The sequence below is a fragment of the Sciurus carolinensis genome, chromosome 1 (genome assembly GCF_902686445.1).
Source record: "Sciurus carolinensis chromosome 1, mSciCar1.2, whole genome shotgun sequence".
NCBI lineage: Eukaryota > Metazoa > Chordata > Mammalia > Rodentia > Sciuridae > Sciurus > Sciurus carolinensis.
In genome coordinates this window covers 201,871,030-201,888,254 of record NC_062213.1, presented here as the reverse complement: position 1 = coordinate 201,888,254, position 17,225 = coordinate 201,871,030, and the positions used below count along the sequence as shown (strand labels likewise).

General features: G+C 40.7%; 2 protein-coding genes and 1 pseudogene across 3 annotated transcripts in view; 2 read left to right on the top strand and 1 right to left on the bottom strand.

Annotated features, from left to right (window-relative positions):
• The first annotated feature begins 199 nt into the window (after window positions 1-199).
• LOC124966938 (T-cell immunomodulatory protein-like) lies at window positions 200-1,661 on the top strand (annotated as a pseudogene).
• Window positions 1,662-2,023: 362 nt separating this feature from the next.
• LOC124966892 (mitochondrial import inner membrane translocase subunit Tim8 B-like) lies at window positions 2,024-3,990 on the bottom strand. Its single transcript, XM_047528756.1, has 2 exons — window positions 3,924-3,990; window positions 2,024-2,277 (listed from the first exon to the last, which is right to left on the bottom strand). Exons 1-2 carry the CDS (start codon window positions 3,988-3,990, stop codon window positions 2,024-2,026), a joined length of 321 nt encoding a protein of 106 aa, XP_047384712.1.
• A 37-nt stretch (window positions 3,991-4,027) lies between these two features.
• Window positions 4,028-17,225, top strand: part of Pex14 (peroxisomal biogenesis factor 14) — a 141,037-nt gene continuing 127,839 nt past the window's right edge. For both annotated transcript variants that reach the window (XM_047559705.1, XM_047559693.1), the window contains exon 1: window positions 4,028-4,131. In XM_047559705.1, the coding sequence (XP_047415661.1) occupies window positions 4,096-4,131 (36 nt within the window). In that variant the 5' untranslated portion in view covers window positions 4,028-4,095. The remainder of the gene's footprint in view (window positions 4,132-17,225) is intronic.

The following is a 17,225-nucleotide window of genomic DNA, read 5'->3' as shown; positions in this document are numbered from 1 at the left end:
AATTATTTCATCTTTTTTTTTTTTTTTTTTTTTTTTTGGTGCTGGGGATTGAACCCAGGGCCTTGTGCTTGCGAAGCAAACAGATCTTTTTGACAGACCAGAATTCACCCTATTTTAAACCAAAGTAAACATATCCTTGAAGAATCACAGTGCATTGATAACAAGTGTAGTCCCTGGGGATTATGATGGTGATTCACAAATGGATGTTCTTCTAACATATTTTTCCCAAAATCATGCCAATAATGAATTCTGAGCTGTTATCTTCTGGGAACAAAATTAAACAATATGACCATACTCAAAAGGACTTTTCAAGATCAGCCACTAATTATGGACTTCAATGGTGATCTAATTCCTAATATATTTGGTATCACAAATGAATCCAGCCAGCCACAGATAATATTAGGAGGAAATTTATCATGGCTTCTGCTTTGACACTGATAACAAAATGGGAATTCTATATTCTCATTCATTTATTAATATAACTGAAGATTTTGCTGAAGATTGATTCCTGACAACATTGTCTGACTCTAGTACCTTCCAGTTTGAGGTAGTCTATTTACAAAACCTCAAAATATAGGGGAGGTTGAACAGTCAGCATTTGCAGACTTTGATGGAGATGGACAAATGGATCCCTTACTTCCAGGCTGTGAAGATAAAACTGCCAAAAAAGCACCATCTCCTCTCTGAGATCTAGAATAAAGCAATGGGTTCCAGTCCTACGGGATTCCAAATGGCTTTGTGCCATTTATGCATGAAGAATGACTGACTGGAATACCAATTCCAATTACACTTCCTATTAGACACTACAACATGGATGGCTATCCAGACGCTCTTGCCATACTAAAGAGTACATCTGGAAGCAACCAGCAGGACTTTTTACTGGAGAATGTCCCTGGTAATAATGCAAGCTGTAAGGAGGTACATCAGATGTTTAAAGTCTACTGGGAGCTCAGAGACCTAAATCAAATTAGAAATGCCACGGTTGCCACCTTTTTTGACATTTAGAAGTCAATCGTGGACATTGTAGTACCAAGTATATAAAAATAATGATTTTGTCATCTATACACTAAAAAATAACTTTGAAGCAGGTGCTTATTTTGTTAAAGTCATTGTTCTTAGTGGTCTGTGTTCTAATGACTGTCTTCATAAGATAACACCTGTTGGAGTGAGTCAGCCTGGATCCTATGTGGTGTATACAGCTGTAGAGGGCAATGGATAACTGAAAAATGGCTCAGCTGGATATCTCAGCCAATCAGCAATTAGCTCCTCAACTACCATACGATGTGCAAACTTTCCTTATCATCTTTATGTGGGTATTCCCTGTCCTTCTTTTTTTTTTTTTTTTTGTGGTACTGGGAATCGAACTCCGGTCCTTGTGCTTGCAAGGCAAGCACTCTACCAGCTGAGCTATCTTCCCAGCCCCCACCCTTCTTCTTGAGAGACATCTGTACAAAAACGAGAGTGAACTGCAGTCCTTCCAAATACCCAGCTAACTGACCTTCCATACCTTCACAATGTCTCTGGAAGCTGGAGTGTCCAACTATATCTTACACCAGTAACAGCGTTCTGCTTACTGCTATAGCTCTCATGAGTATCTGTGTTTTCATCTTGGCAATAATTGGCATTTTACATTGGCAAGAAAAAATAAAAACAAACGATAGAGAAAAACATCAAGAAGCCCATCAGTTTCATGTGATGCTATGTGACTTGGCTTTAATATTACATAATCACTCATTTGAGTAGTTGAAATACTAAATTCTGGCATATAGAAGAAAATAGGGGATTTTTCTTTGGAGAATTCTTGTTTATTGAATAACTGGTGTGACAACCACCTGGGATTTCTGAATTCCAAATAAATAAATTTTCACTGTTTGAACATTTGAGCTGTTACTTTTCAGCACCAACAAAGTTGGTGACAGCCTGATACTGACTTCACAATGGGTTGACAACTATTCCCCCACCTGCACTTCAATCTGCTTAATAACAGATCCTTTGCTGCTTCCGTCATTTTCTCAGGGATGGCCTACTGCCCTCTTTTCTGTACAATCTGGGCAAACCGCCTGATGATGGCAAGAGTAGTGTCAATGAAGCGGTTCACACAGGTCGAGGGGCAATTTTCAGTTCCAGAGTCTAGGCGGCTCCCCGGCTTCTCCACACATTCATGCCAACCGCGCTCCACGAAGTGATGCACCTGTGTAGTGAACTGCGCCTTCTGCTGTCCAGCAGCCACCAGCGCGGTCACGCCAGCTTCGTCCGCCTCCCCTAGCCCCGCCCCGCCTTGTAGGAATTAGGGGGGATTAAAAAAAATTTTTTTTAGATGTAGATGGACACAATACCTTTATTTTATTTATTTACTTTTCTGTTGTGCTGAGGATTGCACCCTTTGCCTCACAAGTGCTAGGCAAGTGCTGTACCACCGAGCTACAACCCCAGTCCTAAAATAGGGGATTTTGAATATTATTTATAAATGATGCATCCTTTGGTAATTATTGGACAATACTAAAATAAATATGGTCTAAAAAAAGACTAAACATTAATATCCAAAGTAACAGTTTACTCCAATTATGCTGTGGGTAGCCAAGTTGAAATTAAACTTTCAATTGCTGCCCCCTCCGACCAAACAACAAAAAGTAAACCAGAAAAGGGAAAATTCGAAAAACAGCACTGTTTAAAATTGCTCAGATGTTGCTTGACAACAACAACCCCTCCTTCTTCTTGTTGTCTGTCCGTCTCCCTCCCTCCCTTCTTCCCTCCCTCCCTCCCTTCCTTCCTTCTTGGAATTGGGAATTGAACTCAGGGACACTTCTTACTACTGAGCTACACCCCACACCCTTTTTATTTTTTAAGACAGGGTCTAAGTTGCCCAGATGGACCTGAACTGCTCTCCTGCTTTAGTTTCCTGAGTTGCTGGGATTATGGGCATATGACATCACTTCCAGTATTTTTTTTTTTTTTTTTAGATGGAGGTCTCACTATGTTGCTCAGGCTGGTGGTTCAAACTCGTGGGCTCAAGAAAATCCTCCAAAGTAACTGGGACTATAGGTGTGTTTGTTCTAGTAGTATGCTTCCAGAAGTTTGTATTTTTCCTCCAGGAAAACTAATATTTAGCTGGGTGCAATGATGTACATCTGTAACGCCAGCCATTGAGAATCGCACATTTGAGGCCAGCCTGGGCAACTTAGTGAGACCTTCAGCAATTTAGCAAGACCCTGTGTCATTAAAAAAAAAAAAAAAAAAAAAAAAAAAAAATTAAATAGTAATTTAAAAAAATCCAAAAGCTTCCTTTCTTAGAGGGGGGTATTTTATTTAAAGTAGAAATAATCGCCCGCATTCATTCAGGGTCAGCTCCTTCCATATTTGGTTTACAAAAACATGGGTGTGTGTATCAAATATTTGGTAAAGAGGAATTGTTGGTGCAACCCATTTGAGTACTACGATTTGGTCAGAACACAGTTATAATACAAGCTGAGTAACGACTGTAACGTTTGCATCCCTATTCATGTAATTTCATCTTTAGTTTAAACTCTTAATCCAACCATTATAAAGTAATGACGGTTCAGAGGCACCTCCCCATAAAGCACCCTCTTTTTTGTGTTTTGGATAAATGATCTGCCCAGAGTTAGAGTTCTGTCCCCATCAATGCTAAGTTGTGTGTGTGTGTGTTTGTCCTGGGCTTAGGATCAGGAGTTGGCTCTTGGATCTTTTAATTTCTAGCTCCTACCAAAGTTCCAGACATATAATAGTACTATTCACTCAATGAATAGTACTGTACTGAGTGGTTAAAAATTAATTTCCAAATTTCTTCGCATTCATTCATTTACTAAATGCTTAGCAGGTCCTTGAATGTGCCCATGGAATTGAGGGGACGGGCAGAGACTTAATTCGAGAAAAATAATGCATATATAATAATGACAGACGGACACCGACGGGACCGGTCGGGTCGAGCGGAGAGCTCCAGGGGTTCCGCCCTGGGCCCGAGCCCGCGCCCATCGACAGGCTCAGTTCCTGCTATTCTGGTCTGGGCCGGAGCTCGAGAGCGAGGGTGCTTGGGAGAAGCCTCGCCCAGCGGCGATAGATTAGTCAGGCCTCACAAAGATGGCGTCCTCGGAGCAGGCAGAGCAGCCCAGCCAGGTATGAGGGGAGCGGGACTGCCCCGCGGCGGCGGCGGGGGCCCGGGCCGAGGGGGCGCTGGGCGCACGGCCGGCAGCCGGCGGGGGCCCCGAGTCTCCGGAGCCCGGGCCCCGGCCCCTCGCCCCCTCCGGCCCCGCCCCTCTCGGACCTCCCCGCGCGGCCCCTCCCCCGGTGACCCCGCTTTGACCACTTTCGCGGGCCGGGCTCGGGGGCTCTGCTGGGCCCGCCGGTCCCCATGCCCCGCCTGGCCCGCTGTCCGGGCCCACTAGAGTCCGGTGCGGAGGGCGGCGGGACCCTCGCGAGGTCCCCGGCCTGGAGCGGCGAGGGCCCCCCTAGAGAGGCGCGGCCGAGCCGGCTGTCCCCGGGAGGGGCCTGACCACCTCGGGGTTCCCACCCCCCGCGGCCTCAGCCTCGACCTGCGGGAGCGGCCTCCGCCGGCCTCCTCGCCTTGGGTCTCCTTTGCTCTTCTCGCGCCGAGTGGGAGGGTCGTAAACGCGCTCGGACCCTCGGAGCGCGTTGGTAGGGTGGGGACGCACTGGAACCCGGGCGCGCCCCCCGCCTTTGCTTGAGGATGCATCCTCGCTGCCCTGGGGGTGGCTTGCTTGGCCGGGCTCCCGCTCTAGCTCTTCACCTGCAGATTTAGCCCAATCCCAATCTGGCAAGGCGACCACGAGGTCCAGTGTTGACGCCTGGACGACTTCCGTCGGGGCGCAGGGACAAGGTCTCTGAAGGGGTTTATAGTCCAGAGGTGGAGTGAGGTGAAGAGAGAGGGGCCGAGAGAGACCGTCCTTTGCCTGCGTGCTGTCATGTTAGGACACATTGCGTCTCTTTTCTGGTTTTAGTGCTCACTCCAACCTTTATGAAGTACACACTATGTATTGACCCCCCACTTCGCAGAAGTTGTATCATGCCCAAAATCATGTGCCCATTTGATCTGGATTTGGATCTAGGTATAGGTGACTTCTCTAATTAGCCCATTCATGTTTTGCATTTAGTTAGAATTAGACCTGGAAAGAAAAAGATGGTTTCAGCCTCGGACCTTATCACTCATTTCTCACCTTGAAGCACCTTTAAAGGTTTTCAGCAAGGGGGGCAAGATGGTGCACCCTTGGAATCCCAGCCACTGGGGGACTGAGGCAGGAGGATGGCAAGTTTGAGGACAGCCTGAGCAACTTAGCCAGACCTTTTCTCAAAATAAACTATAAAAGGCTGAGAATATAGCTTAGTGGTAGAGTGCTTGCCTAGCATGCTCCTGACCCTGGATGCAGTCCCCAGGAGGGGGAAAGTTTTCAGCAGTTTACTAGCATTTCACTTCCTTCCCAGGCAGATGACCACCACTTAATGTTTCTTTCTTCACCATAAACCTATTGGAAGAATTACACTTGAGGGAGTTGGATTACCTGGACATATTCCCCAGACCAGCCTCAGCCGTGTGAGTGATTCAGGAAGAAAATTCTGGACTGTAAAACATGGGAAACAACTAGGACTGATTCCAGCTTCTCACTGTCAGAGGTTCCAGAGTTTGGGATGTGTCTGAGAAGAGTGGTGGTCCTTTCTTGTCTACCCTACTTAGTTTGCTGAAATGCCCAGGCTCCTCAGGGTCTGGGTTTCTCTGAGCCCTTATGTGTTAGGAATGCCCATAGGCTGAGGTTGAAGGGTGCCCTCAGTTTCTGCTTCCTCTAGGGCATTTAATTGCCAGTACTGTGAAGAGTACTAGAAATCTTGCCACTTGGAGCCATTATTGTGCTCCAAGGTTACTTTGGTTCTGGAAATTGCCCTCTCTGTATTTGTGGAAAAGGATCTAAGTAAGGTTCCTTCAGAGGCTTGGCCAGCACTTGTTTGGTTTTCAGTGTAGCTTCTCCTTTGCCCTCTTTCTCAGAGCTGATAGAGATGGGATTGCATCAGAATATGCTAGTAGCCTGAGGAAAAACTTGAACTCTTCTTGCCAGGTTATCACTGTCCAACAGTAAGCTGCAAATGCACACTTTTTAAGTGACCCAGTACTCTTTAGCACTTATCTGTCATTTCATTTTCAAGTCCTGATCAGTCTAATTTCCCATTTCTCCAGCCTGAACAGAACAGGACTGAAAGGACTCTTGGATCACTCCTCCAAACCTGATTTGTGTGTGGGAAGAATTGCATAGTGTTAGACCTGTGGGGCTGAACCAGTGTTCTGCCTCTGGTAGAAAGTTTGTTAGTTGGCCTTGTGGCATCAACCTTGGTTTTCAAAAGATGATGGACGAAAAACCCGCTTTTCCCTTGAGAAGTAGCAGAGAGTAATTGTTACAAGCATATACTCTAAAGCCAGCCCCTCTGGCTTAGAGTCCTAGCCCCATATGTACCAACTGTTACCTTGGGGGCTGGGGATATAGCTCAGTTGGTAGAGTGCTTGCCTTGCAAGCACAAGGCCCTGGGTTCAAATCCCTGGCACTGCAAAAAAAAAGGCAACTGTTACCTTGGATAGGTTACTTTTCTGACCTTGATTTCTTTGTCCTTAAAATAGAAATAATACTAATGTCTATCCCATAGAGTCTCTTTAGGATTAAATGGGATTATTTATGCAAAAGTACTTAGAACAATACCTGATACAATGTGTTGTATGTTTTTATTATTCCATTTAATATGTTCTGGATTTTCACTTTCAAAAAGATGAACAACTTTCCTCAAGCCCCATTACAACATCTTCTGAGGTCTGATTTTTCATGTTGACTGCTATTCTGTGAAGTTGTTCTTTTTTTTGTTGTTGTTCTGAAGTAATTTCCTTGAAATTCAAAAGAATGCCCTCAATCATGGTTTTTATGCTAGCTGTCCTTGATGACTTTTAGATCTGAGAGACATATTTGCTTTTTCTTTTTCTTTTCTTTCTTTCTTTCTTTTTTTTTTTTTTTTTTGGTGCTGGGGATTGAACCCAGGGTCTTGTGCATGCAAGGCCAGCACTCTACCAACTGAGCTATATCTCCAGTCCCATATTTGCTTTTTCATAATGGCAAAGTCTAATCTTTTTAGTCTATCCTTAAGACAGGTTGTTGGAATTCCATGTATTGCCTCATATCCTTGTTCTGTTTTCTTCGCATTACTATTTTGCATGGCTAATCTCTTATCAGAGTCCCTTCTAGTCTACATGTTGTGACCCAGAGGGAGGGGAAGGGTTATCCTGTTGTACACTAGCTTCTCTACCTTCTGTGCAGAACAGAGGTGTCATTCAATCTGATTACCTAAGATTCATTGACTATTGAAGATTCTTACATAGATTTCAGATCTGTTGTGGTTCACCTAACATTATTAAGTTTCAGATGGAGAGGACACAGTCACAGGGAAGGGGGAAGAGCCTAGTGATGGAATGGCAGAGCTTGGCTTTCTTCCCTGCCAAATTTTGGTTCACATTGTAGCACTCCCTATTGAACTTGGCACTCTTTTATCTGTTCATCTGTCCCCCCACTCCGCCTCCTACTGGGGATTGAACCCAGCACCTCTGGCATGCTAGGCAAGTGCTCTGTCACTGAGCCACCTCCACAGCCCTTTGTTTCATTTCATTTATTTATTAATTTTTTGGTACCAGAAATTGAACTCGGGGCACTCAGCTACTGAGTCACATCCCTATTTTGTCTTTTATTTAGAGACCAACCCTATTTTGTCTTTTATTTAGAGACAGGGGTCTCCCTGAGTTGCTTAGCACTTCACTTTTTGCCGAGGCTGACTTTGAACTCATGATCCTCGTGCCTCAACCTCCTGAGCCGCTAGGATTACAGGCATGTGCCACTGTATCCAGCTCCTTTATTTTATATTTGAGACAGGGTCTTGCTAAGTTACCTTGGCTGGCCTCAAATTAGAAATTTTCATGCCTCAATCCCCCCAATTCTTGGGATTACAGGTGTGTGTCACCATGCCTGGCTGGCATGCTACCTTTCTGATTCTGTTTATTTATTTATTTATTTTTGAGGTGTCACCTTTCTAATTCATTCTTTCTGTCTGACTTATCTATCTATCTGTCTATCTTTGATGTGATAGTCTTGCTAGAGTATGCAGGCTGGCCTCAAACTCCATATCCTCCTGCTTCAGCCTCCCAAGTAGGGCACTCTACCTTTCTTAGCGTAAGTTAAAATGAGACCAATAGTAATTAGCAATAATATTACCTGGAGAGTTACTGTGAGGGTTGCTATGATCAAAATCATGGATCTGAAGAGCCTGGTGCACAGCAGGTGCTCAGTGAGTGTTAGTTTCTCTAAGCCTCTCTTTATAGTTTTGGAAGTCCGTTGAACTCTTGAATTGCAGTAATTCAGATGAGGTATTTTCCCCTTAAGCTTTTTATTTTAAAAATTTCCAAAAAAAGTTGAAAGAATAATACAGGGAACTCTTGTAAAACTTGTATAAAAATTTCACCAAGATACACTTCACATTTTGCTGAATTTGCTTCTCTCTTTCCCTCCCTCCCCCACATTTATATTATATGAAGGATTTGTAGTAAGTTACAGACATCAAGATATTTCATACTAGAAATAGTTGTTTTTCTTAAGAGTAAGGTTATTTTCCTACATAACCACCATACCATCACCACATAAGAAATTTAGTATTGATAAAAAGTTGTTATTTAATATATTCATGGTCAATTAATATATTCAATTTGCCCAAGGGAAAAAGTTAGGATCCAGCCAGGAAATGGGGATTGCATGGATTTGTCTCTTTAGTTTCTTTAGTTCACTTTAATCTAGAATGATTCCCTGGGTTAAAAAAAATGGTAAACTTTCAACTGATGTTTTACATATCTCAAAGTATGAGAAGCATGTATACAAGTTGGTGACTTCACCAAGTCAGTACACTTGGGTAACTGATACCCAGATCTGTCAGGCTGGGGATGTAGCTCAGTGGCAGAACACTTGCCTAGCATGATTGAGGCCCCTAGGTTCCATTCCTAGCACAGCAAGAAATCAGAAATTACCAGGACCTCAGAAGCTTCCCTTTGTTCCCCCCTCTAAAAGGTACCCCTATCTTGACTTAGACTACCATAGTCTAATTTTGTCTGTTTTGAACTTTATGTGTGTTTGACTCTTTTTTGGTGGTACGGGGGATTGAACCCAGGGATGCTCTACCACTGAGAGACATTCCTAGTCCTTTTTAAATTTGAGATAGTTTCATTGTTTGCCCAGACTGGCCTCTAATTACAATGCTTCTGCCTCAGCCTCCCAATTACAGGTACTTACAGGTCGTACTACTGTGACTGCCCCCCACCCCCTGCCTTTTTTTTCCCCTTTGTGGTACTGGTGATTTAATCTAGGGATGTTCTATAACTGAGATACACTTCTAGGCCATTTTAATTTTTATTATTTATGTATTTCATGAACCTAGGGGCTCGCTACCACTGAGCTGCATCCCCAGCCCCCTATTTAAGATTTTTATTTTGAGATAAGATCTTTCTAAGTTGCAGAGACTGACCTTGAACTTACTGTTCTCTTGCCTCAGCCTCCCTTGCTGGGATTATAAGTGTGTACCACTGCATTCAGCTTGTGAAAATACTTGTGCATCTCCTTTTGTGAAGCTATGTATGCACTTCTGGGCAGTTCATATGTCTTTTTTGTTTTTTAATGACAGATTGTTTGGAGCATCTAGGCCATTTGTTTTATAGAGCATTCCACTATCTGGATTTGTCTGAGTTGTTTACTCACATTTAGATCCAGATAAAACATTTGTTTATAAGAATATGTAAATGAGGGACTGGGGATGTGACTCAGTGGCAGAGTGCTTGGCTAGCTTTTGTGAGGAACTGTGTTTCATTCTCAGCACTGCATACAAAAATAAGCAAATAAAATAAAGGCAAGCTGTCCATCTACAACCACAAAAAAATTTTAAAAAGAATATTATATAAATGATATGGCATGTGTAAGGCATTGGGTTCCATCTTTAGCACCACATAAAAATGAATAAAATAAAATAAAGGTATTGTGTTCACCTGCTACTAAAATATTTTTTTAAAATGACATGTATCCTTCTCAGTGAATTGCAAAGGCCTGTGATAGCAGTTTGTCCCATTGTTGGGGATAAATTTTATTGTTTGGTTAAAGTGGTGACTATCACATTTGTCCATTGCAAAGGTAATTTTCTGAACTCACTTACCTTCCAATTTTGCTAACATTTTTAATACCTTAAATTTATTATTAACAAATTTAATATCGTATCTTTATTATTATTATTATTGAGTGACAAAGTCCTTGTGACCTAAACTTTTCTGTGGGATTCTATTAGGTGTGTTGTAGTCAGTTTCATGAGTTTTGACAAATGATGTACCTGTGTAACTACCACCACAATGAAGGTCAAAACAATTCCTATGTCTCTAAGTGTCCCCTTATGTTCCTTCCCAATGAATCCCTGCCCCTCGCTCCAGGAAATAAAAATTTCTTTCTCTTTCTGTGATTTTGGGGCTCAAATCCAGAGCCCTGCACATATTAAGCAAGTGTTCTATCACTGAGCTATACCCCCCAGCCCTTTTTATTTGATTTTTGAGATAGGGTCTTACTAAGTTGCCCAGGCTGGTCTTGAACTTGTCTTTCTGCCTCCGCCTCTGAGTAACTGGGATTATAGGTGTGTGTCCCCTTGTTCAGCTCTGCCCACTTTTCTTTATGCTTTTGGTGGTGCTGGGGATTAAACCCAGGACCTTGAACATGCTACCACCTGCTCTACCGCTGAGCTACATCCCTGGCCATCTGGCTGTGAACTGCTTTCTATCTCTGTAAATTATGGTTGTCTTTCCTAGAATTTCATATGAATACATTATTAACATGTAGGTATTCTCTGTGTCTCTCTTTTTTTGCTCAGAATAATGTTTGAGAAATTGATCCATGTTATTGTGTATGTCAGGAATTCATTGCTTCTTTATTACTGAGTAGTATTCCAGTGTATGGATATACCTCAGTTTGTTCATCAGTTTACCAGTTGATGGACGTTTGGATTGTTAGCTTTCTGTTGCTGCAAAACAGTATTGCCACAAATTTACCAGCTTAAAAACAACTCCAGTGTGTTATCTCTAAGGATCAGTAGTCAGGGCATAGCTTGGCTGAGTGTCACCAGGCTCCAGTAAAGGGTCTGTTGGTGCTGTGGTGTCACTGAAATCTCTGCTGTGGAATGATCAGCTTCCTAATGGCATTCTTGGAATTCAGTTCCTTATGGACTGTCAAACTGGGAACCTCAGCCTGAACTGACAGTCAGCTGAAGGCCACCCTCCTCTTTTTTTTTTTTTTTTTTTTTTTTTTTCCCGCTACTGGGAATTGAACCCAGGAATGCTTAACCCCTGAGCTACATCCCCAGCTCCTTTTCATATTTTATTTAGAGACAGGGTGTTGCTGAGTTGCTTAGGGCCTCCCTAAGTTGCTGAGGCTGGCTTTGACCTCAAGATCCTCCTGCCTCATCCTCCTGCCTCATCTTCCTAAACTGTTTGGATTGCAGGTGTGTGCTGCTGCACCCGGCCCTCTTTTTTTTTTTGAAGTCTCCCCCCACATGGTCTTTCCAGCATGGCCACGTGTCTCCTTAAAGTTAGCAAAAAGAGAATCTCTTAGCAAAATGAACATTACAGTCACGTATCATACCTACTTTAATGTAATTACATGCATTCTGTCACTTTTGCTTATGTTGTTGGTCAGAAGCCAACACTATAGGGAAAGAAAGGCATAAGGGCATGGATGGCATAAGGAAGGGACAGGGGGCAATTTAGAGTCTCTTCCTCACAGCCTTGGTGTAGTTTGGGGCTACCATGAATCTTCATGCTTAAGTGTAAGAACATATTTTCATTTTTCTTGTTAAATACCTGTGAGTGGAATTTCTGGGTCATATGGTAAGTGTTTTGCAAAGTTGTACTGTTTTTCATTCCTACCAGCAGAGTTCTCATTGGACTACATTCACACCAATACTTGGTATTGTCTGTTGTTTTGATATTTAAGCCATTCTAGTGAGTGCATGGTGATATTTCATTGTGGTTTTAATTTGCAAATCTGTGATAATTAATAGTGGTTGAGCATCTTTTCATGAACTCGTTGTGCTGAGGTTCATTTTTTTTTCCTTCCATCTGGGTATCAATTATTCTAGCACCATTCATTGAAAAGATTGCCCTTTCTCCATTGAATTGTTTTGCCGCCATTGTCAAGAAGCAGCTAATCATATATGCATAGGTTAGCTTCTGGGCTCTATTTAGTTTATCTGTATGTCTGTCATAATGCAACTAACATACTATCTTGATTGCTATAGCTTTTTAATAGATTTAAAAACATTTTTTAGTTATAGATGAACAAATACCTTTATTTATTTATTTAATGTGATGCTGAGGATCCAACCCAGTGCTTCATGCTTCACGCATGCTAGGCAAGCACTCTACCACTGAACTACAACCCCAGCCCTTCTTTTTAATAAATTTTGAAACCAGGTATTGTGAAGTCTTCCAGCTATTCTTTTCCAAATTGCGTAAGCTTCAGTTCTATAAATTGTTTTAGTAATATTTTTTTTTTTTTTTGCGGTGCTGGGGATTGAACCCAGGGCCTTGTGCTTACGAGGCAAGCACGCTACCAACTGAGCTATATCCCCAGCCCTCTTTTAGTAATTCTTACAACAAAGCTTGTTGAGACCTTTTATTGAGATTGTGTGGGAGTTCATAGTAGTTTGGGAGAGAATGGACACCTTAATATTGACCTTCCCATGGTGGACATCTTGGTACACACCTGCAATCTCAGCTAGCTGGGAGGCTGAGGAAGGAGGATCCAAGTTCAAAGCTAGCCTGGGTAACGTAGTAAAACCCTGTCTCAAAATGAAAAATAAAAAGAGCTGATTATGTAGCTTGGAGATAGCATGCCCCTGCATTCAGTCCCTAGTACTGCCAAGAAAAAGCTCTTCCCATTTATTAACATGGTGTAGATCTATGTTTATTTAGATCTTTTTTGATTTTTTCCTGTTGAGAAAAGTAGAATGGACATATTCTACTAAATTTCTCTATAAATATTTCATATTTTGGGGATGCTATTGTATTTATGAATTTCACTTCTTAATTTCATTTTTAATCAATGCTACTATGTGGAAATAAAGTTTTATGAGTTTTATATATTAGCTTTGTATCTGTAATCTTGTTAAACTCATTTTTAATTTTAATAACTTTTTAAATAGATTCCTTATGATTTCTCTGTAGATGGTCATATCATCTGCAAATTCAGACAGGTTTGTTTGTTTGTTTATTTATTTATTTATTTATGTATTTATTTTGGTGCTGGGGATTGAACCCAGAGCCTCACACATGCTAAAGCAAGTATTCTGCTACTGAGCTACATCCCCAGTCCAGGTTTTTGTATCTTTTTTTAAAAAATATTTTTAGTTGTAATGGGCACAATAGTTTTATTTTATTTATTTATATGTGGTGCTGAGGATCAAACCCAGAGCTTCATGGAAGTGAGGCAAGTGCTGTACCACTGAGCCACATCCCCAGCCCTGTATCTTTTTTTAAGAGAGATGATCTGGCTCTGTTGCGCAGGCTGGCCTCCAGCTCCTGGTCTCAGTTGATCCTTCTGCTCAGCCTCCTGAGTAGCTGGGCTGTAAGTGTATGCCACCATTCCTGGCCATTGCTTTTTTTAATTTTTTTTTTTTTTATACTTTTATTTATTTATTTTTTGACAGTGATAAACATTTAAGAAAATTCTTTTTATATATGAATATAAGGTAATAATGTCTGTCTTACAATCTGCCATCTTTCCCTTCTCCACCTTCCCCACCACTCCCTTCAATCCCCTCTGTACAATCCAAAGTTCTTCCATTCTTCCCTACCCACCCCCCAACTATGGATCAGTATTCACTTATCAGAGAAAACATTCGGTCTTTGGTTTTTTGGGATTGGCTTATTTCACATAGCATGATACTCTCCAGTTCCATCCATTTACCTACATATGCCATAATTTCATGCTTTAACGCTGAATAATATTCCACTGTGTATATGTACCACATTTTCTTTATCCATTCACCTGTTGAAGAGCATCTAGGTTAGTTCCATAGTTTTGCTATGTGAATTGAGCTGCTGTAAACATTGATGTGGCTGCGCACTGTAGTATGCTGATTTTAAGTCCTTTGGGTATAAACAGAGGAGTGGGATAGCTGGGTCAAATGGTGGGTCCATTCCAAATTTTCTGAGGAATCTCCATACTGCTTTACAAAGTAGAGTCACTAATCTGCAGTCCCACCAACAATGTATGAGAGTACTTTTTGCCCACATCCTCACCAATACTTATTGCTTATATTCTTGATAATTACCATTCTGACTGAAGTGAGATGGAATCTTAGAGCAGTTTTGATTTGCATTTCTCTAGTTGCAAGAGATAATGAATATTTTTTTCGTATGTTTGTTGATCGATTTTATTTCTTCTTATGTGAAGTGTCTTTTCAGTTCCTTAGCCCATTTATTGATTGGGTTATTTGTTTTTTTGGTGTTAAAGATTTTTGAGTTTTTTATCTTGGAGATTAGTGCTCTATCTGAGGTGCGTGTGGTAAAGATTTTTTCCCATTCTGAAGGCTCTCTCTTCAAATTATTGTTTCCTTTGCTGAGAAGAAGCTTTTTAGTTTGTATCCATCCCATTTATTGATTCTTAATTTTACTTCTTGCACTTTAGGAGTCTTGTTAAGGAAGTCAGGTCCTAAGCCCACATGATAAAGATTTGGACCTACTTTTTCTTCTATTAGGCGCAGGGTGTCTGTTTTAGTGCCTAAGTCTTTGATCCACTTTGAGTTGATTTCTGTGTGGGGTGAGAGATGGAGGTTTAATTTCATTTCGTACATATAGATTTCCAGTTTTCCCAGCACCATTTGTTGAATAGGCTATCTTTTCTCCAGTGTATACTTTTGGCATCTTTGTCTAGTGTGTGGTAATTGTGTTTCTGTGGGTTTATCTCTGTGTCCTCTATTTTGTATTATTGGTCTACATTTCTGTTTTGGTGCCACTACCATACTGTTTTTGTTACACTTGCTCTGTAATATAATTTAAGGGTAGTATGATGCCTTCTGCTTCACTCTTCTTGCTAAGGACTGCCTTGACTATTCTGGGTCTCTTATTTTTCCAAATGAATTTCATGATTGCTTTTTCTATTTCTATGAAGAATGTCATTGGGATTTTAATAGGAATTGCATCGAATCTATATAACACTTTTGGTAGTATGGCCATTTTGATGTTATTAATTCTGCCTATCCAAGAGCATGAGGGATTTTCCCATCTTCTAAGGTCTTCTTCAGTTTCTTTCTTTAGTGTTCTGTGGTTTTCATTATAGTGGTCTTTCACCTCTTTTGTTAGATTGATTCTCAAGTATTTTATTTTTGTTGAGCCTGAGGTGAATGGGGTGCTTTTTCTCATCTATTGCAGTGATTCATTGCTTATGTATAGAAAAGCATTCGATTTATGGGTGTTGATTTTATATCCTGTTACTTTGCTGAATTCATTTATGAGTTCTAGAAGTTTTCTGGTGGAATTTTTTTGGTTGTTCTAAATATAGAATCATTTCATCAGCAAATAGTGATAGTTTGAGTTCTTTTTTTCCTGTTCATATCCCTTTAATTTCTTTCGTCTGATTGCTCTGGCTAGAGTTTCAAGGACAATGTTGAATAGAAATGGTAAAAGAGGATATCCCTGCCTTGTTCCACTTTTTAGGGGGAATGCTTTCAGTTTTTCTCTATTTAGAATGATGTTGGCCATGGGCTTAGCATAGATAGCTTGTACAGTGTTGAGGTATGGTCCTACTATCCCTAGTTTTTCTAGTGTTTTGAATATGAAGAGGTGCTGTGTTTTGCCAGTGTTTTCTCTGCATTTATTGAGATAATCATATGATTCTTGTCTTTAAGTCTATCAATGTGATGTATTATGTTCATTGATTTATGTGTGTCAAACCAACCTTGCATTCCAGGGATGAACCCCGCTTGATCGTGGTGCACTATCTTTTAAATATGTTTTTCTATGTGATTTGCCAGAATTTTACTGAAAATTTTTGCATCTGTTCATCAGGGGTATTGGTCTGAAGTTTTCTTTCCTTGATGTGTCTTTGTCTGGCTTTGGTATAAAGGCGATACTAGCCTCATAGAATGAGTTCCATGGGTTTCTTCCTTTTCTATCTCATGGAATAATTTGAGGAGTATTGGTGTTAATTCTTCGAAGGTCTTGTAGAACTCAGCTGAATCTGTCTGGTCCTGGGCTTTTCTTGGTTGGTAGGCTTTTGATGGCGTCTTCTATTTCTTTGCTTGAAATTGATCTGTTTAAATTGCATATGTCTTCCTGCATCAGTTTGGGTAGATCTTATGTCTCTAGAAATTTGTTAATGTCTTCAAGTTTTTCTATTTTGTTTGAATATAAATTTTCAAAATAGTTTCTAATTATCTTGTGTATTTCGGTAGTATCCATCATGATATTTCCTTTTTCATCATGGATTTTAGTAATTTGAGTTTTCTCTTTTTTTCTCTTAGTGTAGCTAAGGGCTTATCAATTTTATTTATTTTTTCAAAGAACTAACTTTTTGTCAATTTTTTGAATCGTTTCTTTTTTTTTCTTTTTCTTTTTTGAGTGCTGGGGATTGAACCCAGGGCCTTGCGCTTACAAGGCAAGCACTCTATCGACTGAGCTATCTCCCCAGCCCCTGTTTCTTTTGTTTTAATGTCATTGATTTCAGCTCTGATTTTAATTATTTCCTGCCTTCTGCTGCTTTTGGTGTTGATTTGTTCTTTTTTTAGAACTTTGAGATATAATGTAAGGTAATTTATTTGATGACTTTATTCTTTTAAAGTATGAGCTCAATGCAATGAACTTTTCTCTTAGCACTGCCTTCATAGCGTCCCAGAGATTTTGATATGTTGTATCGGTGTTCTCATTTACCTCTAAGTATTTTTTTATTTCCTCCTTGATTTCTTCTTTTATGTATTCATCATTCGATAGCATGCTATTTAGTCTCTAGGTATTGGAGTAGCTTCTATTATTTATTTTATCATTGATTTCTAGTTTCATTCTGTTATGATCTTTTAGAATGCAGGGTAGGATTTCTATTTTTTATAATTTTCTATTTTTTTGTATTTGCTGAGAGTTGCTTTGTGGCATAACATATGGTCTC